The sequence below is a fragment of the Homarus americanus genome, unplaced genomic scaffold (genome assembly GCF_018991925.1).
Source record: "Homarus americanus isolate GMGI-L3 unplaced genomic scaffold, GMGI_Hamer_2.0 scaffold85, whole genome shotgun sequence".
Lineage (NCBI taxonomy): Eukaryota > Metazoa > Arthropoda > Malacostraca > Decapoda > Nephropidae > Homarus > Homarus americanus.
This window is the reverse complement of record NW_024715235.1, coordinates 12576-38545: the sequence shown is the minus strand read 5'-3', so window position 1 is coordinate 38545 and position 25970 is coordinate 12576. Positions and strand designations below refer to the sequence as shown.

The 25970-nt window shown below is 44.4% G+C and overlaps 1 protein-coding gene across 1 annotated transcript in view; it reads left to right on the top strand.

Annotated features, from left to right (window-relative positions):
- The window catches only part of LOC121857227 (leucine-rich repeat extensin-like protein 2), a 43567-nt gene that overhangs the window by 9237 nt on the left and 8360 nt on the right, over window positions 1-25970 (top strand). Inside the window, exon 2 of the mRNA XM_042353196.1 lies at window positions 21402-21584. Coding sequence (XP_042209130.1) covers window positions 21403-21584 — 182 coding nt within the window. The 5' untranslated portion in view covers window position 21402. The remainder of the gene's footprint in view (window positions 1-21401; window positions 21585-25970) is intronic.

The following is a 25970-nucleotide window of genomic DNA, read 5'->3' as shown; positions in this document are numbered from 1 at the left end:
ATCCATATTGAAGATTTGCTTTGGTGAGTATCCTCCTTGCTGGATAATCCGTTTGAATTCTGTCGGGAATGTCTCAGCAGCAACCGTATCTAATCTGGCAGCTTCACCAGCCATCTAATATTGTGGAAGTTATAACGACGCTTAAATCATTGAAACCATCATCGGCTGGCCGTAAGGATCTCTTTTTCGATCCTTCTCCTTCTTCTGTCTTTAAATCGTCAAACAGGGATCTGGCCTTATGCTGGATAACCATAAGGCTCACAGGGCATTGCGTTGATTCTGGTCCTCCATCCACATAGCAAGCAACTTTGACACCATCTCTACCACACTGCTACTAGTAAGAGTTGTCATAATAGCACTCAGAGAAGAACCACTTCCAGCACTGACCTTAATCTTGTCAGCGTTGGTCCAGATAGTACGCATTGTTGTGGGGTCAGACCAACACGACAGCACTGATGCAGCCTATGGACCATTGCGTCATTACCGCACTGAAGGTGTATTATTTATGCAGTACCATGGCCCAGCTGGTCAAGGTTACAGACGGAGAAAATAAACCAACGATCCAAAAATATTGGCGCGGCTTCAACATTCTTCATGCAATTGACAACATTGGCAGGGCATGGGAAGAGGTTTCAGAAAGTTGCCTGAATAGTGTGTGGTGTAAACTGTGGCCCGATTGCATCAACAGTTTTAGGGGATTCACGGACTTATTCCCAGCTGTGAACAGGGATATCCTCAGCTTGGCTAGACAGGCAGGCTTTGATGAGCTGGAATCAGAGGATATTGAGGACATCCTGGCATCCCATACAGAAGAGCTCCCCAACGAAGATTTGCAAAAATTAACAGGACACAGTCCCGTTGAAGATGGCGACGATGACGAACAACCACCTCAACGAACGCTGACTTCAAAGAGGTTGGCAGAATCATTGAACATGTTCCAGCAAGCAATGCAAATCATTCTAGATGACGACCCAAACAGAGAACGTAGCTCAAAGGTTCAATGCAGAATTGAGGACAGTCTTGGTTGCTACACCGAGATCTATAAGGAGAAGAAGATGAGCAGCACCAAGCAGTCAACACTGGATTCATTTTTTCGTCGCGCGACAGCAGAAGGAGCTTCTTCACAACAGCCGGCAGTCAAGGAGGAGTAAACAACAACGGAGGAGGAGCAACCAGCGGCAGAGGAACGCCAGTCAGAGCAGGAGGAGGCAACTGCAGAGTCTCAGTGACTCACCACCCTCCTCCTCTCCCACCCTCCTCCCCCCTACTCCCACCCTCAATCTCGGCTCCCGCCATCCTCCTCATTCGCTCCACTACCTACCACACACTCGCTCTACAACCTTCGCCCATCGGTGAGTACCAATACAAAATTAGTACTGTAGATCTGTGTACTATTCTCTATAGAAATGGCAATGATTTTCTGTATTTGTAAATTTTTTCATGGGTCAAAGGGAGGCTCAGGAACGTAACTCCCGTATTTTACCTATTTCTTTTGGGGAAAATTGATCCGCTTAATGTTTTTTCGCTTCACCTCGTGTTTTCAGGAACGTAACCTGGACGTTAAGCGAGGACGCCCTCTATCGGATCACCGGGACGTTAAACAAATTTTTGGTCTCTGAAATTCAGCGACATAGTACCGAAACAACGTTAAACGGGACACCGCTAGGCGAGGACTTACTGTATACTAAATAGCCCTCATGATGTTCTCAGCTCCTGAATTTTTCAACATCTGGTAATTTCTTTTGTAAGCTTTTCTGGATTTGTGGTTTATCCACCTGATCACATTCCATCTCCTCCTTGTTGTCGGGTTATACATTCCTCTACTAATAGCTCAAGAATTTATTACTTCTTGCAATGATTCGTCTATGTACAAGTCTTTTTTAACGATTTCTTCCTAGTTAATTCTCTGTTGTTTGTCTCTCGTGAGTTGGTAATCTCCATGGTTGAGTCAAGGCACGTCAGTGTGGAGAGTAAGTCTTGAGTGTGATCAGTGAATTCTTCCAGGTAAGATTCACCCAGTCTATTGTTTCATGAATAACGTCTCCCATAATGAGGGCTTGTGCTCTGGATGCTGTCTAGATGCCTCTATGGAGATCTGCCACTTCCTCCTCCTAGACCGAGTCGGTCCTATAGCACGCACCTACAGTATTGTCAGATTGCTTTTGTCTTATACTATAAAATCATATGTAATAGATTCAGGCGATCTAATTTAATTTAGTTCGTTATTACTGGTTGCTGTCAGGTGCTCCTTGATTTACCACCACCACCTCTTGTGGCCGTCTTTTCTAAAGGAGTCGCTGATTCCAATGACGTCTTTTTTTTCTGTATCCTCATATGTTTTCAATACATCAGTCTTAGTAACTAGACTTCTGGCATTTGTGTACCAAGACTTGATTGACCTGGTTTCTAATGCTGTCCTCTTTGAAGGCCGAGATCCTTGAGGGTTAGTAGAATCACTCTCATGTATCGCCTGCGGGGGTTTTGTTCTCTCTGAGTTAGCAATATTACTTAAAGCCACAACAAGCATTATGTTAACATTATTTACAGTTAGTTCCCCACTTTTCCTATTAGTGGGAGAGCTAGGACATTACTTGGGTTTCCCATCTTCCTGTACACTGGCTACTTTCCCATACTCCCATATTCTGAGACATTCTTAAGAAGCCCTTGTAGCTACATATCTAACAGCATTGACATGTAACAATTCCAACTTGTTGCCTGATATATAGGAATCTTAGGTTTCTAAGTCATTTTGTTTGTATTGCCTTAAGTGTTTAACGCCGATACATTCTAAACGTGGCAGAGCCGTGGTGGTTATTTTATTGCTTCATCGAAGTTAATGTCTGTGTTTGTGTTACCCAAATCGCTAAGCTGTCTGAGGTGAGGGAAAATATCTTCACTGGAGTAGGATTCTTATATAGTGTAAAGGCCTGGGACTTGGGGATTAGAAATCCCTTACCAGACCAATCAGGATCTTAAAAAAGGAAAGTCAAGGACCATGGTCTTCCGAGGAATAACAAACACCCGTTTGAGATTGACATCTCTTTACTATAAAAAATACAACACAAAACTCTGACACCACTCAACAAACATCAAATAACAATTACGGGAGTCAAACAATTAAGGCAGTCAACAGTTAATGGAGTCAAACAATTACTGGAAGCAAACGATTAAAGGGAGCAAACAATTAAAGGGAGTCGGCAATTAATAGAATCAAACAATTAATGGGAGTCAACAACTGATAATCAAATCATGAACAGATATTTCCTACGGCAGTGGCCCTGGGGGAAGGTTCTGGAACAAGGTGATCCACACTCAGGGTAGGGAAGCGTCCATTCAACTCCACACTCGAGCGACGTCTTGAAATGGCAGAACACCGGGGCACAGACGGAATGAGATGAACTGACGGTCGTGGTATGTGGTAGTGGTAGATAACCAGAGAATTGACAGTCGATAAGTGAAGGTCTGGGGACACAGCCCACGAGTCCAGGACGTATGATGAGATCACAGCCAGAATTTGACGAACAGCTGGGTAGCTAGATAGTGACTGTATAGCGGATGGGGTGAATCTGCCGGTGACACAGGTAGCAGCTGCAGTTCTTACCTCTGTCCAAGTGTTGGTCGCACCAGCAAACAAGTGAGTAAGCAGCGGTAACGAGCAGGAAGATTGTTTCCGCCCTTACACAGCTCCCCCAACAAAAATCGACTATAAGGTAGATTAAAACTTAAGATTAGTAGACAAAGCATAATCACCTTACAACAAATGCTTAAATACACATATCAAAATAAAGAAGGGTCACATAAAAGATTAGGTGGAACTTGATGTCCAAAACGTAAGGCCGTATCAAGGAACTGGAAGAGGGATCCACTTCAGTCAGGGTTTAAGTTTGGGCCTATTTCCAGTCGTAGAGGATTCTTCCATCTCTTCAGGTGTTAGCAGCAACTGGCAACCGAGATCGAGTCTGGCGCCCGAACTTCACAGGAACTTTTGCAGGATAGTGCCTCGACTAACTCCTGCTTGGGAACGTCGTCAAGGACGCGGGCAATGTGGGTCCTGCAATTATATTGCCTTAAATTAGCTTGGTGTAATTTAGGCTTCTTAAAGGAAGGGGGTGAGAATGGTCCAACAAAATCTATGGCTACCCGAGAAGATGGTTCTGCAATGACGGGTAAGGGTTCAAGTGGAATAGGACGGACTCTAACCTTGGCGGACATACGTGGGCACTGATCACATCTCCTACAAAAAGCTTTAATATCCGCCCCCATACCTGGCCAGTAAAACTGATCAGCAACCTTCCTATAAGCTTTCCTACGAGAACAGTGACTTGATAGAGGGCTCTTGTGAGCTACAGAGAGTATGTTACTACGACAAACAGCAGGGACAACAAGTAAAAACCGACCTAAATTGGCTGGTCGCTTGGATGACACACAAGACCTGTGTAACATCCCATTAATAGAAACAAACTTGAAAACCGACCCGTCTCTCACCTGATCCTCCTCCCCGGAAGTCACCTTCTCCCTTACCCGCTTCACAGACAGTGGCAACAAATTCGGCAGAATCAGGGCATGCGGTCGTTTCACCTTCGCCGTCCGTGTCTCTACAGCTTGACCTTGGCTGGAGGCGTGTGAGGGTGGCGAGTCGACGTCGTCAGCATGTGGCGTGGGGACTGGTGCTGGTGGCGAGGAGAGTTTTAAAAGTTCTGGGTCGTTAGGGTCACGAACACCGGGAACATTACCAATGAGGACACTAGCATTTAATGGGAGCTCTTACCACATTAGACCAACCAGTGAAATAGGGGCAACGCAGGTAGCACCTAACAACAGGGAACTGGTCAACACGACCTAAATAATCGGCGACACTAACCTTCGGGCAGCTGGAGATGTCAGCGTCAGGCAGGGCTTCCTCAGAGAGAATAATGCAAGAGCAACCAGTGTCCCTGATGGTTGTAGATACCCTAGACCATTTATTGTTCCACTGACACAATAACAGGGGCAGCTCCTGTCTTCCAAACTGAATCCGACCTTTTTGCTGGGCTGATGAGTGTCAGCAGTCTTGAAAGCGAGGGGATTCCTGGGACAGCGAGAATGAATGTGCCCTTCTCCGCAGCTGTGACACCGCACGGCTGGTGAACTACTCCTGTGTACGCCTGTGGATGGTTCCTCGGAGGACGGAGGCTTCGCAATCTTCACTACAGGAGGGGAAGACTTGGGGTAGGCGTTGCGAGTGGACGCCCAGTTGTCAGCAAGTTGTACTGCTTCTCCAAGCGTCGCTGGTCGGTGTTCTTTGATGAAAATTCTGAAGTCTGGAGGTAGAGAAGATAAAAAATGATCTAATATCATAAAGTTAGAGAGAGAGACTCAAAGGTTTCTTCAAGCCCTGAGGTCTCCAGAAATTGTTGAAACAAACGAACCAGGTGAATCGAAAACTGCTGGTACGTTTCTCTTGCTCTAATCCTCGTTCTACGGAAATCAACACGATAACCGTCAGAAGTCTTGTTAAATCCTCGTAAGAGAGCTTGCTTCAAAAAGAAGTAATCTCTGGTGATTTCGGCGGACAGGGACGTGTAAATCTCTATCGGCTTACCACTCAGTAGGCTACCCAACCTTACAGCATAGCTATCTGGGTCCACACCAAGCAGCTCAGCTACCCGCTCAAACCTAACAAGGGAGGAGGCGATGTCTTCTCCTTCACGGTACACAGGCAAGCTGGGTTTTACCACATTGTCTTGTATATGGCCAGAGGATTCTGGTCTACTTGAAGCATTAATCCTAGCTAGTTCTAGGTCCTTTTCTACCTGCAACTTAGCTAATTCGAACTCTCTTTATCACGTTCCTCTCTTTCTCTATCACGTTCCTCTCTCTCTCTATCACGTTCCTCTCTTTCTCTCTTTTTCTGAAGTTCCTCTCTCGCTTTCTGACGTTCCTCTCTCTCTCTCGGCAGTCTGTTGGTTGACCACATACTGACCAACCTCAGTACCTGTCAGACCCAGGGCCACCGCTAGACCTTTCAACTCCTCAAATTTATACATAATGATCAGAAAGGCCAAGAGCGAAAAGAAAAATGCACAAATTACCCCGCAAATTGCCAAAGGTAACTCACCTAGTGGCTCAATCAAACCAATAAATGATTTGATCCGACTGGAGGGAACCTTGTTCCACACCCAGCCCAGCCGAAACACTTCAGGGAAAAAAAACGCACCAAGTGAAACAACAACAAAAATGCTGTGACAGCAACAACAGTGCACCCCAACCAACACTAATTAACTTTCCCCAAGTACAAGGGAGAGCAACAAAATTAGCACACAGAAGGAAGGGATATTCACTGAACAACACTTACTTCTGGGCCACAGACAGTAAGGCGGCGCGCTCACGGCGACTTACAACAACACCGGAACGAATGCTAGCCCTCAGAAACCAAAGGTCAGAGACTATCCTGGAAAGGTCGCCACTTGTAAAGGCCTGGGACTTAGGGATAGAAATCCCTTACCAGACCAATCAGGATCTTAAAAAAGGAAAGTCAAGGACCATGGTTTTCCGAGGAATAACAAACAACCGTTTGAGATTGACATCTCTTTACTAAAAAAAATATAACAAAACTCTGACACCACTCAACAAACATCAAATAACAATTACGGGAGTCAAACAATTAAGGCAGTCAACAGTTAATGGAGTCAAACAATTACTGGAAGCAAACAATTAAAGGGAGCAAACAATTAATGGGAATCAGCAATTAATAGAATCAAACCATTAATGGGAGTCAACAATTGATAGAATCAAACAATGAACAGACATTTCCTACGGCAGTGGCCCTGGGGGAAGGTTCTGGAACACGTTGATACACACTCAGGGAAGGGAAGCGTCCATTCATCTCCACACTCGAGCGACGTCTTGAAATGGCAGGGGAACACCGGGGCACAGACGGAATGAGATGAACTGACGGTCGTGGTATGTGGTAGTGGTAGATGACCAGAGAATTGACAGTCGATAGGTGAAGGTCTGGGGACACAGCCCACGAGTCCAGGACCTACGACGAGATCACAGCCAGAATTTGACGAACAGCGGGGTAGCTACTGTAGATAGTGACTGCATGGCGGCTGGGGTGAATCTGCCGGTGACACAGGTAGCAGCTGCCGTTCTCACCTCTGTCCAACCGCCCCAAGTGTTGGTCGCACCAGCAAACAAGCAAGTAAGCAGCGGTAACGAGCAGGAAGATAGTTTCCGCCCTTACATATAGCAACTGGAATAAACACCTTTAGCCATACATGTAGTGACTTAGCTGTTACAGCAGTGGCTCAGGTGCTACTTCGCTGTTACAACAGTGGCTGATGTGCTACATAGCTGTTAAAACAGTGGCTGAGGTGCTACTTAGCTGTTACAACATTGGCTGAGGTGCTACTTAGCTGTTACAACAGTGGCTGAGGTGCTACTTAGGTGTTACAACAGTGGCTGAGGTGCTACTTAGCTGTTACAACAGTGGCTGAGGTACTACTTAGCTGTTACAACGATGGCTGAGGTGCTACTTAGCTGTTACAACAGTGGCTGAGGTGCTACTTAGCTGTTACAACAGTGGCTGAGGTGCTACTTAGCTGTTACAACTATGGGTTAGGTGCTACTTAGCTGTTACAACAGTGGTGAGGTGTGCTGTTACGCTAGCTGTTACAACAGTGGCTGCTTACAACAGTGGCTGAGGTGCTACTTAGCTGTTACAACAGTGGCTGAGGTGCTACTTAGCTGTTACAACAGTGGCGGAGGTGCTACTTAGCTGTTACAACAATGGCTGAAGTGCTTAGCTGTTACAACAGTGGTGAGGTGTAGCTGTTGTGGCTGAGGTGTAGCTGTTACAACAGTGGCTGAGGTGCTAGCTGTTACAACAGTGGCTGAGGTGCTACTTAGCTGTTTGGCTAGCTGTTACAACAGTGGCTGAGCTACAGCTGTTACAACAGTGGGTGAGGTGTTACTTAGCTGTTACAACAGTGGCTGATGTGCTACTTAGCTGTTACAACAGTGGCTGAGGTGCTACTTAGCTGTTACAACAGTGGCTGAGGTGTTACTTAGCTGTTACAACAGTGGCTGAGGTGCTACTTAGCTGTTACAACAGTGGCTGAGGTACTACTTAGCTGTTATAACAGTGGCGGAGGTGCTACTTAGCTGTTACAACAATGGCTGAAGTGCTACTTAGCTGTTACAACAGTGGGTGAGGTGCTACTTAGCTGTTACAACAGTGGCTGAGGTGCTACTTAGCTGTTACAACAGTGGCTGAGGTGCTACTTAGCTGTTACAACAGTGGCTGAGGTGCTACTTAGCTGTTACAACAGTGGCTGAGGTGCTACTTAGCTGTTACAACAGTGGCTGAGGTACTACTTAGCTGTTACAACAGTGGCTGAGGTGCTACTTAGCTGTTACAACAGTGGGTGAGGTGTTACTTAGCTGTTACAACAGTGGCTGATGTGCTACTTAGCTGTTACAACAGTGGCTGAGGTGCTACTTAGCTGTTACAACAGTGGCTGAGGTGCTACTTAGCTGTTACAACAGTGGCTGAGGTGCTAGGGGTTGACGGGCTCCTGGAGGTGTCAGGAGCTGTTAGGTCCTCTGCATGTGTATGTATTTAATTCTTTGTTTCCGTTTTTTTAATCTTCTTCGTTTATCATCTTGTTCAAGGACACACTTAATGTCGTAAGAAATCAAACACCTTCAGTAATCAAGGCTTTATTCAACTCATAAATCCATATACATCTGCAACAGAGCAAAGCAAAACCCAATTAGAACAAGAGAACATTAATAGTAAAGGTAAACACAAACATAATTTGTTCCATAATATGACATTCACCCCGGCCATCATAATCAATCAAACAACATAGCCGTATCGCTGGGGTTCTCTTCGCTGCCGAGTAGAACGACGAAGAGGTAACTCCTGCATGATACTCTGATTCAGCAATGTCGTCCCGGTATCTTCCTCTGCAGCAACTCCCTCACCATTATCCAATGTTTCTGGCTCCAGTGAAGGTAAGGTTGATCCGGCAGAGATGTCTGAGGATGAGGTTCCACCAGGGCATGGAGCAAGATCACGGAGGGAAGCTCATGTTTCACGTCCATCTGGATACTTGATGTGTGCATACGTTGGGTTAGCCTCATGAACGAGAGGGTCACCTTTGCTTGAGCGGACGAATCGGCGTAAGAAGACAGGACCTGAGGTCGTTAGCTATGTTGGCAGGGATGTACCCTGACAAGATCGTCTCGGAAAATTGAAAAACCTCTCGTGTGGAGTCACGTTGATGGCTGTTGAGAGCAATGATCGAATGGAGTGAAGTGCTTCGGGTAGAAGAGCCTCGCATTCAGTATCCGGAACATCTCGAGATTTAGCAGCTAAACATATGGACTTCCAGATTATGCCATTGTACCGGTCTATTTGACTGTTTCCTGTTAGGTGGTAAGGTGTAGTTTTGCTGGACGCCACTCCACGACTAGCGAGATGAGTTTTCACTTCACGAGACACAAATGCACTTCCTCGATCAGAGTGGACAAAACTCGCCATACCACAAAGCGAGAAGATGGTGTCCAGACATCTGATGACAGTTGAGGATGTCATGTCAGCACAAGGGATAGCAAAGGGAACTCTGGAATATTCATCCACAGCAGTGAAGAGATATGAGTTTCTCGTTGCGTGATGGAAGATGACCTTTGAAGTCAATGCTCAGTCTATCCATTGGTTGAGTAGCTTTGATAAGGGTATTTTCAGTAGGCCTGTGAAATGTTGGCTTAATTTCAGCACATACACGACAAGTCGAACAGACCTTTTTCACATCCTCAGTAGAAAATGGGAGGTTCTTTGTCCGGACAAAATGAAGCATTCTGACAACACTCGGGTGGCAGAGCCCTTCATGGATGACAGCGAGGTTTGACGATGAGATGGCTCCGCAAAACGCTCGGGTGAAAGTGTCAGGAGCAACGTTGTCTCTACCTGGCCGATGCCAAATGGAATAGCTGAAACAAGAGAATTCGAGCCGCCACCCTTGTATCTTGTCATTCTTCACTTTAGTCCTCCTACGACTGTCCAGCATAAATGCAACTGATCGCTGGTCGGTAACAATGGTGAAGTGCCGTCCTAACAACAGGTGAGACCACTTTCTCACCACTTCAATTATTGCAGTCGCCTCCTTCTCAACAGGAGGATAGTGACTCTCATTGCCAGATAACATCCGAGATATGAAGGCTACTGGCCGACCTGCTTGATTCAATGTAGCAAACACGGCCACATCCGACGCATCACACTCCACAACAAATGGGATAGCATGGACAATGATATTTTGAGCAGCTTCCCCAATCAGTTTCTTCAAGTCATCAAAAGCTGTGAGCGTTTCATGGTCCAGAAGAAAAGATTTAGCCTTGTAGAGAGGCCGTGCCTTGTCTGAAAACTCCAGGATCCACTTAGCGTAACAAGCAAACATACCAAGTACACGTTGAAGAGCCGATCGGTTTGTAGGTGGTGGAAATTCTTGCAGGATCTGGATCTGGTTTGATTTGATTATTTCCAAGTTGATAACCAAGAAGATTGATCGATGTTGCTGATATAGTAGATTTGGATGTATTGAATGTCAGCTTCCTTTCCTCAGCAGCAGCAAGAAATTTCTCAATATTTGCGTCAAGTTCTTTTTGATCCCGACCACCTATGGTAATACTGTCAAGGTAGGAAAATGTGTCACATAGATTCTCCTCCTCCACGAACTTGTCTATGGCTCTTTGAAAAACGGCAACACCATAAATGACACCAAATGGTACACGTGTGAATTGATACAGTCTTCCATTTGCTTCAAATGCTGTAAAGGGTTTATCAGACTCGCTTATGCGTAGTTGATGGTATGCGCTCTTTAGATTAAATGTTGAGAACACGTGGTACATGGCAAGAGTGTTGACCATGGTTTCAATATTTAGCAATGGATATGCGTCGAGAGTGGTGTAAATGTTCACCGTAGAAGAGTAGTGAGTAGTCAATGCACATTCGTTTTCTGTGACAGCCTGTATCATCTCTTGCAATCACCACTTGTGCACGCCAAGGTGATGTACTTGATTCTATGATGCTTTCGGACAGTAAGCGTTGTATTTCTTTGGGAATGAACTTTCGGTCATCAGGGCTAAACTTCCTAGATTTGGTGGCTATCGGCTTTGCATCTCCTTTCATGTTTGCAAATAACATACCTGCTGATGCCAGGCTACATACAGGCTTGTTACCAATGTTGGAAATCTTGAGCTCAGGTCTGGGTCCTCCATACTCTATGGTAACTGAGGAGTGTTGTGTTTGGAAATCTATGCCGAGAATAACATCACCGCAAAGATTCTCAATGACGCCCTGACGTGTGTTTGGATAATGACTGTCATTCATATAGAGATCCACCGTAAATTCACCTATCACAGAAGCCGTTGAAGAAGACATTGCCAGGGTTATACTTTTAGAAACGGGTTTGATGTGAAGCTTAAGCCGATGGGCCACTCTCTTGTCAATGAAACTCTCAGAACTTGCCGAATCAATAAGGCCGGAGATTCGTCTCCCATTTACCTTTAAGTTTGTAGCAGAGTAATTCAGGCAATGAGGAACAGCAGGTGAGATGGCACAAAGAGTAGGAGATGAAATTGATGCCGTGACCTGTTTCTTATTCTTAGTCTGACAGACTTTTGCCACCACAAAACTAACATCGTTTCTTAGTGGTCATACTAGCAAGTGTTGAGTCCTCATTTGGACGTATATCTTATTGATTAGTGTGTAGTGACTTAACAGTTTCCTCCACACATCCTGAAGCTGCTGCAATGACAGGGCCTAGTGGCTGGAAGGCTTCCGAAGTACGCTGTGCAAGATCCAAGGCTCTAGCTTGATCAAAGGCTTGAGAGAGTGTGAGAGCCTGATTTTCCAATAGACTTTGACGTATATTTGCAGAAGACAGTCCGTTGATGAAGGCATCCCGTACTAACTCTTCACGATATTCTTCGGCTGTGACAGTTTATAGAGTATAATCTTTGCTGAGTCTATGCAAGTCGCGAAGAAATTAATCCAGTGTTTCGGATGGACGCTGACGTCTTGTGGCGAGCTAGTGTCTGGCGAATATCTCATTTTCTTATTCACATACACCTTTTTCAACACTTGTATAGCTGTTTCAAACTCCGTGGCATCAGCAAAGTATTCATACACAGTAGCAGATTCATATTTTGTCAAACATCGTAGTTTGTCAGGTGCTCTGTCTCCACACTCATCAATATAGTTTTCAAAAGTTTTACGCCAATGCTTGTATTCCTTCTCAACAGCTGGGGTGTAATAGGCCCCTGTTTCATCAACAGAACGTATTATGTAAATGGGTCAATACATCTGATATTATATTCAGATTCACCACCCTGTAACTTTCCACTGTCTATAAGTAAGACATGAGATGGACACGTGAGCGGGCAACTCACCCAAGAGGGCGAGACCCATAGCTCAGCATTTCTGTAAGCACGCACTGCGATGCCCTTAAGCTTCAGTAGCTCACCTCAACTCATATCGTAAGGACGTGACCTAACGTTTATCATACATAAACGCCGTCCCTTTCTCATTCACTCCTAGACAGTGAGACTTACGGTTGATATACACTCAGGAATTATATCTACAACCTTTTATAATAAAACAAAGGAACTACCGTTTGGGTTTCGTGACTTAAAACCCAAATATAAATATGTGTGAACGGACTGGTTAATTGGACAAGCAGCCGATTCATATAGGTGGCAAGCGGTGTGTACGGATTCTTCAAACTGGTAGTCGTATCATCCGTCTGTGTTTTGTGAAAAACAAGAAACCACACAGCAGTGACGCGTTACATAATCCGAGTGTTTAAAACTATATCCCGTATTGAGACGATATGTAGTGAGCGCTCCTTATCTCTACCACATACAAATACGTGCAGAATTCGTAATATACATATATTACTGTACAGCCTGTTGGTACATATCCAGATTGAGCCGGTTGAGATAGACTCCACTCAGCATTCCCTAGACATTACAGTGTTGCAGTGTTGAAAAACAGTTTCGTAACCTGGAATTCAATTGGTATTTCACTAGCAGCTGGGCAGTATTGTTGTGTCGTCAGCGCGAATTACGAATTCCGGTGTCATCATACAGATCTCCATATATACGTGGACTGTGAAGACTTGGCACACGGCAGTTTCGCCAGCGAACTAGCACGACCAGTGTGATAACCAATCATCAGTTTTCTGATCGCCGGAGGAGGAACTCACCTACAGGTATTTCAAGTGGACTCGTCTCTCACCAAAGCAGAAGCGTCTTCTCGTTGCCAAGGAAACCAGCAGCAGCGCACGCATCCTAGGAAGAGGCCCCGCCCACACTCCACCCACCACTCCACTCAGAACTTTTGAAGGATCACATTTTCTATACAGACGTACTACTCTGTATAAATAGGTATTTAAATTACATAATTCTACACACATGAACACGTTCGAGAGATATCTTCACACCGATAGGTTCGTCGGATAGGATTATTTCAATGATAAAGTGTCGACTGTAAGATTAATGTATTGAAATCCTATAATTTACAGTAGTTTGTAAGTGTCTGTCTATTTATTGATAGTTTAATAATTAACTACAATTCATATTCATTTGTCTTGTAAATGAGGGGCAAGTGATCTACTTACTGTTAAGTATTCATTGACCCAAGGGGGCTAATAGATAATTTCTAAGTTTCCCATGTCTAATGTAGATGAAATCGAACGCCAAGCGCAACTGTTTGCTTATAACCAACTCATCGATGATCAAGCCCAGACTGACATAGATTTTGAGTATGGAACACAGTTAAATGAATCGGTAGGAAGTAGTGAGAAAGTTATAGACGAATCATTTGACGACTTATGCCGTCGTACCCTACGGTCTGGTAATCACTATAGTACCTCACCTAAGTATACTAAAGCAGTTACCCCTGTTACAGGTGATAGTGTGTCTGTTGCTAAATCGGTAACAACATTATTACCCCAGCCTTCTGATAAGAGTAAGAATACTAACTTGCTTAATACTAACACTAAAATGGCTTCGTCTAACCCTCACACCAGTACTACTACCACACCAAAAGCTGATAATGTTATTAATATCATGCAGCGCAGCGATTATGTTCGAAATTTCACGGGACAAGACGATTATAGGGTCGCACATTTTATTCGTGCATGTGAAGATAGCATGCGCAATAGTCACATAACGACTGACGAAGAAAAGAAAGCATATGTATGTTCCCATATAACGCAGGGTTCCTATGCAGGCAGTCGTTTAAATGCGTTTGGTTTACAAAGCCCTGACTATGAAAAGTTCAAGTGAATGCTAATTGTGATTTTTGGGGGTAGGTCACAGCCTCACTCCCAGACTCCTTATGCGACACACTTAGCTCCGATCGCTCCTCCCCGCCTAACATATAAACAGAAAACATCGTTACGGTGCCCACATTGTAATAAACGTGGCCACGTAATGGAAGATTGTTTTCAGCTTCGAGGTAATAGTGCTAATTTTAAGGCCACACCCGGTGCAAAGCCATTCTCAAGGTCAAACAGAGAGGTAGCCAAAGCAGCACCTCCTCCTCCTACCCAGAAAGTGCGCAAATGGTGCGCTCTTCACAAATCGACATCTCATAGTTCACATGAGTGCGATATATTAATAAAGGCTAGGGGAGTGGACCTAAGTGAAACGGAGGTGTCGTATAGGCGCAAGCAGAAACGTCCCCAGGACAAGTCATCGGGGGAAGATCAGCGCACACCACAGCACGGAGAGGGATAGATAGGGTAATTCCCACCCCTCCTCACAGCACTTCTATAGCGGCCTCATTAATAGCGGCGCTTAGAAAAGTGGAAGTGTTGTCAGTGCCGGTGAGAGTGGATAATAGCAGATTGGCTCTTGATATAGACACAGGTGCTTGCGCTAATGTATTGGCCTTGACATCATATCACGAGTTACAACGTAAATTCCCTCACCGCAAATTCAAATGGAGGCCTAGTAACGCTGAGCTCGAAGGAGTTTCAGGTACTCAGCTGAGCATCAAAGGAATGGTGACGTTACCACTCAGATTCTCAAGACGTGGTACGCCCTTCTACGCGGACTTTTATATAGTTCAGCAGTTCAATTTGCCAGCTGACGGGTTACTTGGTCTACCAACTCTTCGAAAGAACATGATAGATGTTCATCCACGTAATAATAGTGTTACGTTTAAAGGTGTTTCCTACACAGCAATGAGTCATTCTGAACCTATGCTCACCGCTAGGACGAAAGTGTTGTCTACCAATCCTATTAAGAGGAAGGCGGATCATGCGTCAGAGATATCTCTCGACCTCAACCACACACCTTCCCAGCGTGATTACAACAGCAAGAGTTGGAAGATAGTACCTGCAATTTTGAAGAGTACTCTCCATTACCAGAATGAGGAATTCACCAACGCAACAATCCTGTGAGCTGAAGTGAACATTAGTTTCTGCAAATGATTCGTTCACTGCCCAGGGTGTGACAGGACGTGACTGCAGTTGTTGAGACTACTCATCAATCAACATCCTGTCAACAAAATTCTTTCGTATGGCGTGAACAACCCCCAGTTACCAGCACCCAGCACCCACCCTAGTGATGATGACACATCCGGTCTGAGAGATGGTCTCTGCATTCTGAGGTATGGTGTTGTGGATGACGTTGTGTGACCATTAGCGGCGGTTTGCTGTACTCAGGATTTTTGTGAACATTGACCCAATCACCGGACCTTGGAATCAGCTGTGTCTACTGTGGGACACACACACACAAGTCTACGGGATTGCGGCAGCAATTTCACATTATCAAGAAATTAAAGAAAGGATGTTATGTGTGTGATTTTCTAGATATCACAGCAATGTCGAAGTGCAACCAAATAAATTCCAAATTCGAGGTATTGTTGCGAATTGCCAACAGACTCGACTGGCCAGGATAGATCAAATAGCGCCACATGTTAAGGTGATCGATCATCCACAGGGCAAGACACGCCTGCTAGAGCTGCTTGCCGACTACAGAAATAGTAGCCTTGCCAGGGGAAACGCTAGGTCAGACAGATTTAACATCCCATCATATAGCGTTAAAGGAAGGAACCAACCCTATTTACGTACCAGCTTATAGACTACCTCATAGCCAGCGCGCTGTAGTGCAAGATATGGTACAGGGTATGTTAGATGAGAATGTCATTAGACACTCAAAATCCCCCTTTAATAGCCCATTATTCCTCGTCCCGAAAAAGGATGGTGGATGGCGCCCTGTCATAGATTTCAGGCACGTAAATGATCAAACAATCCCTGATAGGTACCCAATGCCTATCTTGAGTGACATATTGCAATCCTTAGGCAAGGATAATGCGGTATTTAGCAACTTAGATTTGCTTAGTGGGTATTGGCAAATACCACTCGATGAAAAATCACGAGAAATCACGGCATTTAGCACGCCTCTAGGCCACTTTGAGTTTCTACGAATGCCATTTGGTCTCAGAAATGCCCCACTAACATTTCAAAGAATGATCAACACTCTGTTTGCCGGACTAATTGGTAACACAGTCTGCGCTTATTTGGATGATCTAATAGTAGTCAGTAAGGACGTCGATTCCCATCTGATTAAACTGCGTGAAGTTTTGGCCAAACTTTCCACAGCAGGCCTCAAAATAAAACTCTCAAAGTGCAAGTTTTTAAAATCCAGAATCCATTTCCTTGGTCATGTAGTCGACAGGTGAGGGCATACACACAGTTAATGATAAAGTCAAAGCTGTATCTCAGTTCCCGCGTCCTACCTCAAATGATCATGTGCGTAGCCTTCTCGGATTATCTGGTTATTATCGTTCCTTTATCAAGGACTATGCAACATTAGCATCGCCCCTAACGAGGTTGCTCAAAAAAGATGCAATGTTTATATAGGATGCTGAACACGAGGAAAGTTTTACGGCATTGAAGACAGCGCTAACCAATGCCCCGGTTCTAGCATTCCCAGACTACACTCAACCTTTCACTCTCTGTACTGACGCTCCCGGAATTGGAGTCGGAGCAGTGCTCATGCAAGAGGACACGCGTGGGAAGTTTAGAGTGATAGCATTTGCAAATCGCAAACTAATCGATGCTGAAACACGTTATTCGGTGACGCATTTAGAAACGTTAGCCGTTGTGTGGGCACTTAAGAAGTTCAAAGACATTATCTTTGGCTACAAGATAACTGTTTTTACTGATCATGCGGCAGTCACCGAACTGTTCCATGACAGAAACTTATCAGGCAGATTAGCACGCTGGTATCTGACAATTCAAGAGTTTGACCCCGAATTTAGGTATTTACCTGGGAGGGCGAATGTTGTCGCTGACGCTCTGTCAAGAAATATAGCACCAGTAATGCCTGTATCAGCATTCACTCTTTCGCAGCTGGAAGATGAGCAACGACGCGACCCATATTGGTCAGCTGTTATTTTTGCTCTCGAATCGGGCGAGGATGTTAAACTCCCCAAGTTATTTCTTCCCTTAAGTCAGTTTGAATTACGACATAACATACTCCATAGGACGAGAAAATCTCCTGAGGGTAATGTGTCTCAAATAGTCGTACCTGACACGTTGCGCAAAGCAGTAATGACATTGTTCCACGATGTCCCACAAGCAGGTCACCAAGGTCGTGATAAATGCTTAGCGGATTTACGAAAGAAGTATTTCTGGAACACTATGAAGAAAGACATAGAATTACACATAGCTAATTGTTTGGCATGTGCTCAACATAAAGGATCAACAGGATCACCTGCCCCGATTCTACAATATCCTACACCAGACCGTCCGTTTGACACAGTCGCTGTTGATGTGTTACAGCTCCCAATGAGTCATCAGGGATCAGGATACGTCTTAGTGTGTGTGGATCATTTTTCCAGGTTCGTGGTCTTGGTCCCACTAAAAAGCAAAACGGCCGAAGCAGTAGCCTATGCATTAGTGATGAATCTCATATGTCCATATACTACGCCTAAAGTTCTACTCTCTGATAATGGAACAGAGTTCAAGAATGAGCTAATAGAGCATATATGTGCACAATATGGAATTAAACAAACTTTTGTGACAGCTTATCATCCACAGGCTAATGGCCTTGTTGAAAGAACCAATCGTAAAATCCTAGAAATACTGCGTCCAATTGTTAGTGGTTTTCAATACGCATGGGAGGATTGGTTACCGCAGGTTGCAGCGTCGATAAATGGGTCAGTTAATAGCTCTACGGGCAAAACACCCTACTATATTGTCTATGGTACAGATAAACGTCTGCCTTACGACATCCTTACAGAGGCGCCATACCCGGTATATAATACGGATGATTTTGCGGCAAAACAAATTCATGTCTTTACAGAAATTCATAACCAAGTACGATCACAGCTAGCGGCATCACGCGCCGAAATGATCATCAAACAGCATAAACATGCTAAACCTATCGCACTGAACGTTGGGGACGCTGTTATGTTACAGGTACCTGAAAGGAACTCCAAACTTTCGGCGAAATTTTCTGGTCCATTCCGCATAATCTCAAAAGAAGCAGGCAACAAATTCAAAATATGGAAGCCTAATGCACAGATCGCAGATGTCGTGCACGCGGATCGTCTGAAGAAGACCCAGATAAATGTCTTACCTCCAGTTGATGATAATGTGATTGATACATCCTTACAGACTGTTCAGAAGCAAAATGTCCCAAATGACTATTGTATGAAACTACGTTCTGCGAGTAGAAGTTAACTCGTACTTTCGCGTCAGATGGAAAACGTCGACGGCCAACTACAATCAGCATTGGACATTCTTCATGGTCTCAGCTCAGCTTCGATGAATTCGACAATAGTTTCATGGACGTTGTCGTTCAAGCTGTATCTCAACAGAATCGTGTTATTTCTCAAACCTTTCACGCGATTACTGCTCTAGAATCAAAGGTTAATGCAATCATAATGGAGTCTAACCAAGTTTCGAGGATTGTTACTAGGTTACAGAAAGCAATCCCGACGTTAGAATGGCTCCTTTACTTCACAGAATATTTGCATGCTGCTGAAATTTCAGTTCATAAAATTGTAACCTCTAAAAATGAACTAATAGACAGCATTGTAGATGCCGGGATAGGACGTGTGGACGCGAAGCTTGTGCCTGTGCAGACGCTTCTTGAAGCTTTAAAAATAGCCAAGTTGCAGTATCATTTAACTCCGATTTTCAATGACAATGAGGTTCACTATTATTACCCGCTGTTGGAGTCAACCCTCACGCACATCGCAATTCTGATCCACATTCCTATGCGAGGGCAACATGAGTTTAATGCATGGCATTTAGAACCCTTCCCCTGGTTTGTGAACGACACACTGTATACCCTAGATAGGCCTAAAGAACTTTTCTTAGTAGATGAAGAATATTCATTGTTATCAATAGAGGATTCTGAGGACCTGTCACGGTGTAAGTCGTCTTATCTACACCTACACGTATGTCCAGCCTACATGTTTGCATTTATTCCTGCTGCAGAAGGAATATGTGAATTGGCAGTCATACAACCAAATGTACGCACAGCGTTAGCGCAATGCAGTTATAGGCCAGTTAGTCTAAAGACTGTGTTCCACGCTCACCTTCACAATGTGCAGTATTTGTTCTTTCCAAATCTCACTACTGTAATTTTAAAATGCCAAAATGGTGTTAAGCAGCTAGTTGTGAAAGGGCATTACAAGGCTCCTGATTACTGTGAAATCACTTGTAGTACATTACGGACCTTGCCTACTCATCAGCATTTTGCGTTAAATCGAAAACTCAAGTCTGCTTTAATTCCACTTCCTATAATGAATTTCACTATCAAGGATATTCAAATAGTATCAGAGAAATTAAAAGTGTTAGCTTTCTTGAACGAGACACATTTTGCTGATTTGAATAATAACTTGCCATTTTATCTGTCACGGGAATTTGCACTACCAAGTCTTACGATTCCCTCTATTCTGTTAATTCTGGCAATTAGGTTCCTGTTCTGTTATTACCGGGCAGTATCATCCAAATTCAACATTGTTCATAATATACTAAACCGTACGACACAAAAGTCTAGGTCCCCTGTAGTAGAGAATACCCCTACAGTAATATCCCCAGCTTAGTGTCTACATATCTGTTTATAACATGGTTAGGGTTGTCTAGGATATACTGTACTCTGTGAGTTATTTAGGCCTCACGGAGCTCGGCTGGTAGGTGACCGAGCGATGTAATAGGCCCCTGTCTCATCAACAGAACGTATTATATAAATGGGTCAATACATCTGATATTATATTCAGATTCACCACCCTGTAACTTTCCACTGTCTATAAGTAAGACATGAGATGGACACGTGAGCGGGCAACTCACCCAAGAGGGCGAGACCCATAGCTCAGCATTTCTGTAAGCACGCACTGCGATGCCCTTAAGCTTCAGTAGCTCACCTCAACTCATATCGTAAGGACGTGACCTAACGTTTATCATACATAAACGCCGTCCCTTTCTCATTCACTCCTAGACAGTGAGACTTACGGTTGATATACACTCAGGAATTATATCTACAACCTTTTATAATAAAACAAAGGAACTACCGTTTGGGTTTCGTTACTTAAAACCCAAATATAAATATGTGTGAACGGACTGGTTAATTGGACAAGCAGCCGATTCAGGGGAATTTGGATCAACATCAAGCATGTCGGGGCAGAGTATGCGTTTCGTGTTGTTATTAGATTATGAGTTGATTAAATTGTCGTATGATATCAAACACCTTCAGTAATCAAGGCTTGTTTCAGCTAATACATCCATATACATCTGCAACAGAACAAAACAAAACCCAATTAGAACAAGATAATATTTAGAGTAAAGGTAAACACAAACATAATTTATTCCATAATATGACACATAATAAAGCTTACATCATTTTTAATTAACTTATTATATGTTTGTATGTATGTAATTTGCCATTTTTGGATCAATGAACTTATGCATCTATTTATCTATCAATGCGACGCCATCAGCGTGAATTAAGTATAATGAATATCAGTTCCTACACAACGAACAGTAAGATGCCCACAAGGACAATAGATAATATAACAATGATTATACAAGAATCACTTTCCCGTGACAAGGATCTACATTTGACGCTGCCAGGCATGAGGCGATGTTTTCATGGTGGTGACCTATAATAAGTTCATGATTTCATTAGATACGTTTTCATCAAATATTTCTATTAAGTTAAAACTGTCTCTATCTCAGAGATTATTGCGCCGAAAATTAAACCAACAGTTGTATTAACATTTCTAAATTCAATAATAATTAGGTTTCCCACTTTTTTGCATAATAATCATCTTTGTCTCTCTTAATTTTCTTTGTATTCGTTCTCTCTTATCATAGTCTGCCATCACACAGAATGGTGACACCAGCACTTGTGTTGATGGTGATAGCAGGTGTGGCGGCTGACAGCTTCCAGGTACCTGCTCAAGCACGGCGACTAGTTACTGAGGACTGTGGTGAAATCAATATGGTGCCAGGAGAGACAAAAGTCATCCAGGACGAAAGCAACCCAAGTGGAAACTGTAGTCCAAATCAAAGGTGAAGTGAGGCGTGACTTAATAATGTGTTGTAAGGAAACCTAACCTAACCTAACCTAACCTAACTCTACCTAACGTGAGTCTGACACACTGTGTGTCCACCCTCGTGAGTCTGACACACTGTGTGCCCTCCCTCGTGAGTCTAACAGACTGTGTGTCCTCCCTCGTGAGTCTAACACACTGTGTGTCCTCCCTCGTGAGTCTAACACACTATGTGTCCTCCCTCGTGAGTCTAACACATTGTGTTTCCACCCTCGTGAGTCTAACGTACTGTGTGTCCTCCCTTGTGAGTCTAACACACTGTGTTTTTTCGCTCGTGAGTCTAACACACCGTGTGTCCACCCTCGTGAGTCTAATACTGTGTGTGTCCTCCCTCGTTAGTCTAACACACTGTGTGTCCTCCCTCGTGAGTGTGTGTCCTCCCTCGTGAATCTAACGCACTGTGTGTCCTCCCTCGTGACTCTAACACACTGTGTGTTCACCCTCGGGAGTCTAACACAGTGTGTCCACCCTCGTGAGTCTAACACTGTGTGTCCTCCCTCGTTAGTCTAACACACTGTGTGTCCTCCCTCGTGAGTCTAACACACTGTGTGTCCTCTCTCCTGAGTGTGTGTCCTCCCTAGGGAATCTAACGCACTGTGTGTCCTTCCTCGTGAGTCAAACACACTGTGTGTCCCCCTTCGTGAGTCTAACACTGTGTCCTCCCTCGTAAGTCTAACACACTGTGTGTCCTCCCTCTTGAGTCTAACACACTGTGTGTCCTCCCTCGTGAATCTAACACACTATGTGTCCACCCTCGTGAGTCTAACACATTGTGTTTCCACCCTCGTGAGTCTAACACTGTGTGTGTCCTCCCTTGTGAGTCTAACACACTGTGTGTCCTCCCTCGTGAGTCTAACACACTGTGTGTCCACCCTCGTGAGTCTAACACACTGTGTGTCCTCCCTCGTGAGTCTAACACACTGTGTGTCTTCCCTCGTGAGTCTAACACACTGTGTGTCCTCCCTCGTGAGTCTAACACACTGTGTATCCACCCTCGTGAGTCTAACACACTGTGTGTCCACCCTCGTGAGTCTAACACACTGTGTGTCCTCCCTCGTGAGTCTAACACACTGTGTGGCCTCCCTCGTGAGTCTAACACACTGTGTGTCCACCCTCGTGAGTCTAACACACTGTGTGTCCTCCCCCGTGAGTCTAACACTCTGTGTGTCCACCCTCGGGAGTCTAACACACTATGTGTCCACCCTCGTGAGTCTAACACACTATGTGTCCACCCTCTTGAGTGTAACACTGTGTGTCCTGCCCTCGTTTTCTTTATTACTTTGCTGTCACTCAGAATCGAGTATGACGATCATCCAGCTATAATAAAATGATAGGAGTTATTAAGGATGTCACCTTCGTTGGTGAGCTCTGAGGTGACTAGAGAGACCGATACGGGACCGGCAGGGTCGTCCAGAGATGTTGCACGTGTAGGGGGCTACATCTATTGCAGTCGGGCTAACTGGAAAGTATTGACACCCCGTGTGGTGCTCCTACAAGCGTTACGGTGTCGAGTGATCGTCTCCCATTTGATGGGGTCGATTTGGCACTTCTTCAGGTTTGTCTTAAGATTATCCTCATATCCTTTCCATTGCCCCTCAGCATTATTTTTACCATTCGTTAGGTGACTGTAAAGTAATTGCTTTGGCATTCTACTCTCGTCCATACGGGTAACATGGCCTGTCCAACGTAGTTGTTCATAGATAATAGTAGCCTCGATGCTCCTACAGTTGGTGTAAGCAAGAATACTGGCATTTGCTCTCTTGTCTTCCCAGTGAACTCGGAGGATGGAACGTAGACTACGTTGGTGAAAGTCTTAAAGCGACTTGAGGTGCCTCCTGTATGTGACCCATGTCTCGCTGCCATACAGCAGGGTGGGGAGATCCACTGCTCGATATGTGTACAACTTTGTGTATAATTTTAGCTCCCTACAGCTGAAGGCACATGTACGGAGTCTGCCAAAGGCTTGAGATGCACAGCTGATATGATGTTGAATCTCTTCATCGATGTCCATGGTGGTGGGCAGGTGGGAGCCGAGATTTCGAAAATGGGTAACATTAGAGACGGTAGTACCGTTAATCTGGATGGATAACATTAGAGAATGTAGTGCCGTGAATCTGGATGGATGGTGAAGGTGTGATTGAACCAGGGGCAGGCTGACAGAGAATCTGGGTCTTAAGTACATTAACCTCAATTCCAAGTGTGCATATGCATCTGCGTAGGTGTTCAGATCTCCTGTAGGTCGCGTTTAGTATAAGCAACAATGGTGAGGTCGTCTGCATACTAAAGTTCAGTAATGGAAGCTGCCATCACCTTTGTTCCTGCCTGGAGTCGTCTTGAAAAGTCCCTTCATCCGGTACTCGATGTCCACCCCTCCGGCTAAATTGACTCTGGCACTAGTAAGGAAGGCAGCCAAGAAAATGGAAAAGAGAATTTGTGCCAGTACAAATCCTTGTTTTACTTCCGTTTGGACGAGGAAGAAGTCATACTTTGGACCGTTGTGCAGGACACATCCATTCCTGCCATCCTGGAGTTGCCTCACAATGGCAGTAAATTTTGGTGGACATCCAAAACGACTAAGGGTCTGCCACACACACACACACACACACACACACACACACACTACTACTACTACTACTAATACTTTGCTGTCACTCGGAATCTAGTACAGGTATGTCTATCATCCAGCTATATAATACAATGATATAACTTATTAAGTTTGTCACTTAGGTTGGTGAGTTTTGAGGTGACTAAAGAGGCCGATATGGGACCTGCAGGGTCATCCACATTCGTTGCAGATATGGAGGGCTGCATCTAGTGCGGGAGGGGCGGTGGCAGCATCTTTCCGGCGTTTGAGCTTGTCTGCCTCGGTTTGCAATCAGGCTAACTCGAAAGTATTGACACCTTCTCGTGTGGTGCTCCTTAAAGGGTTACAAAGTGGAGCAATCGGCTCCCAGGTGAGGGGGTAAAATTGGCACTGCTCAATATACATGTAACACTGTGGATAGTTTCAGCTCTCTACAGCTGAAGACACGGTTTCGGAGTCTGCCAAAGGCTTGAGATGCACATCTGATCCGATGCTTCATCTCTTCATTAATGTCTGCAGTGGTGGATAGGTGGGCGCCGAGATACCGAAAGTGGGTAACATTAGAGAGGGTAGTATCATTCAGCTGGATGTATGGTGGAGGTGTGTCTGAACCAGTGGCACGTTGAAAGAGAATCGGAGTCTTATGTACATTCACCTCAAGGCCGATGTGTGAATATTCATCTGTGTAGGTGTTCAGGATCTCCTGTAGGTCGTGTTCAGTGTGAGCAACAAGGATAAGGTTTTCTGTATACTGAAGCTCAGTAATGGAAGCTGCCGACACCGTTGTTCTTGCCTGGAGTCGCCTTATGTTGAAAAGACTGACCTGGCCCTTTAACCATTGATTCTTGCTGGGTTAATAGGGCTGGAACATGTAAAAATATATAGGGTTTGAGTAGCAAAACCCAACTGTCTTTTTTTCTGTATTTATTAAGAAAATATATTATATACAGTTCCAAGTGTATATCACGGTAACTTAATCACTGTAGCTATGAGTGTTAAAATGAGGACGGAGGCTATATTAAACGGCTCTTTTAAATACGTCCTGCTTGTGTGAGAGAGTGAGGAAGAATGCTCAAGCAGCGGGCTTCTATGTGCTGACCTAACAATCTTAGGGCTGCGCCTCAAGGAACCTACCCATCACATGATGTGACCATGTCACTTCATATCCAGTGGAAAGTTACAGGGGGTGATATGATTATATAAACCCAATGTACTTCCCTGACATTTATATAAGAACTAAGGGGCTAATACATCGCTCGATCACCAGCTTCCGAGCTTTCACGAGGAATTAACTAGTCTCGTAGAATACATCCTATACATAAACCTAACCTTGTTACAAACAAATGTGTAGACACTAAGCTGGGGACTCTGGAACCATAAGTTCATTAACTACTGGGGTCCTAGACTTTAGTGTCTAACGGGAGAGTATATTATGTACAATGTTCAACTTGCAAGATACTGACTTACAATAACAAAACAAATTATCACTGCCAAAATTAACATAATAGTGGGAATAGTTAAACTCGGTATTGCAAATCCTACAGCTACCACCTATGAACTGGCCCTTTAACTGTTGATTCTTGCTGGGTTAATGGGGCTGGAACATGTAAAAGTATATTGGGTTTTAGTAGCCATACCCAATGGTCCTTTCTATATTTATTAAGAAAATATATTATATACAGTTCCAAGTGTATATCACTTACTGGGTAGCTATGAGTGTTAAATGAGGATGGAAGCTATATTAAGTAGCTCTTCTAAATA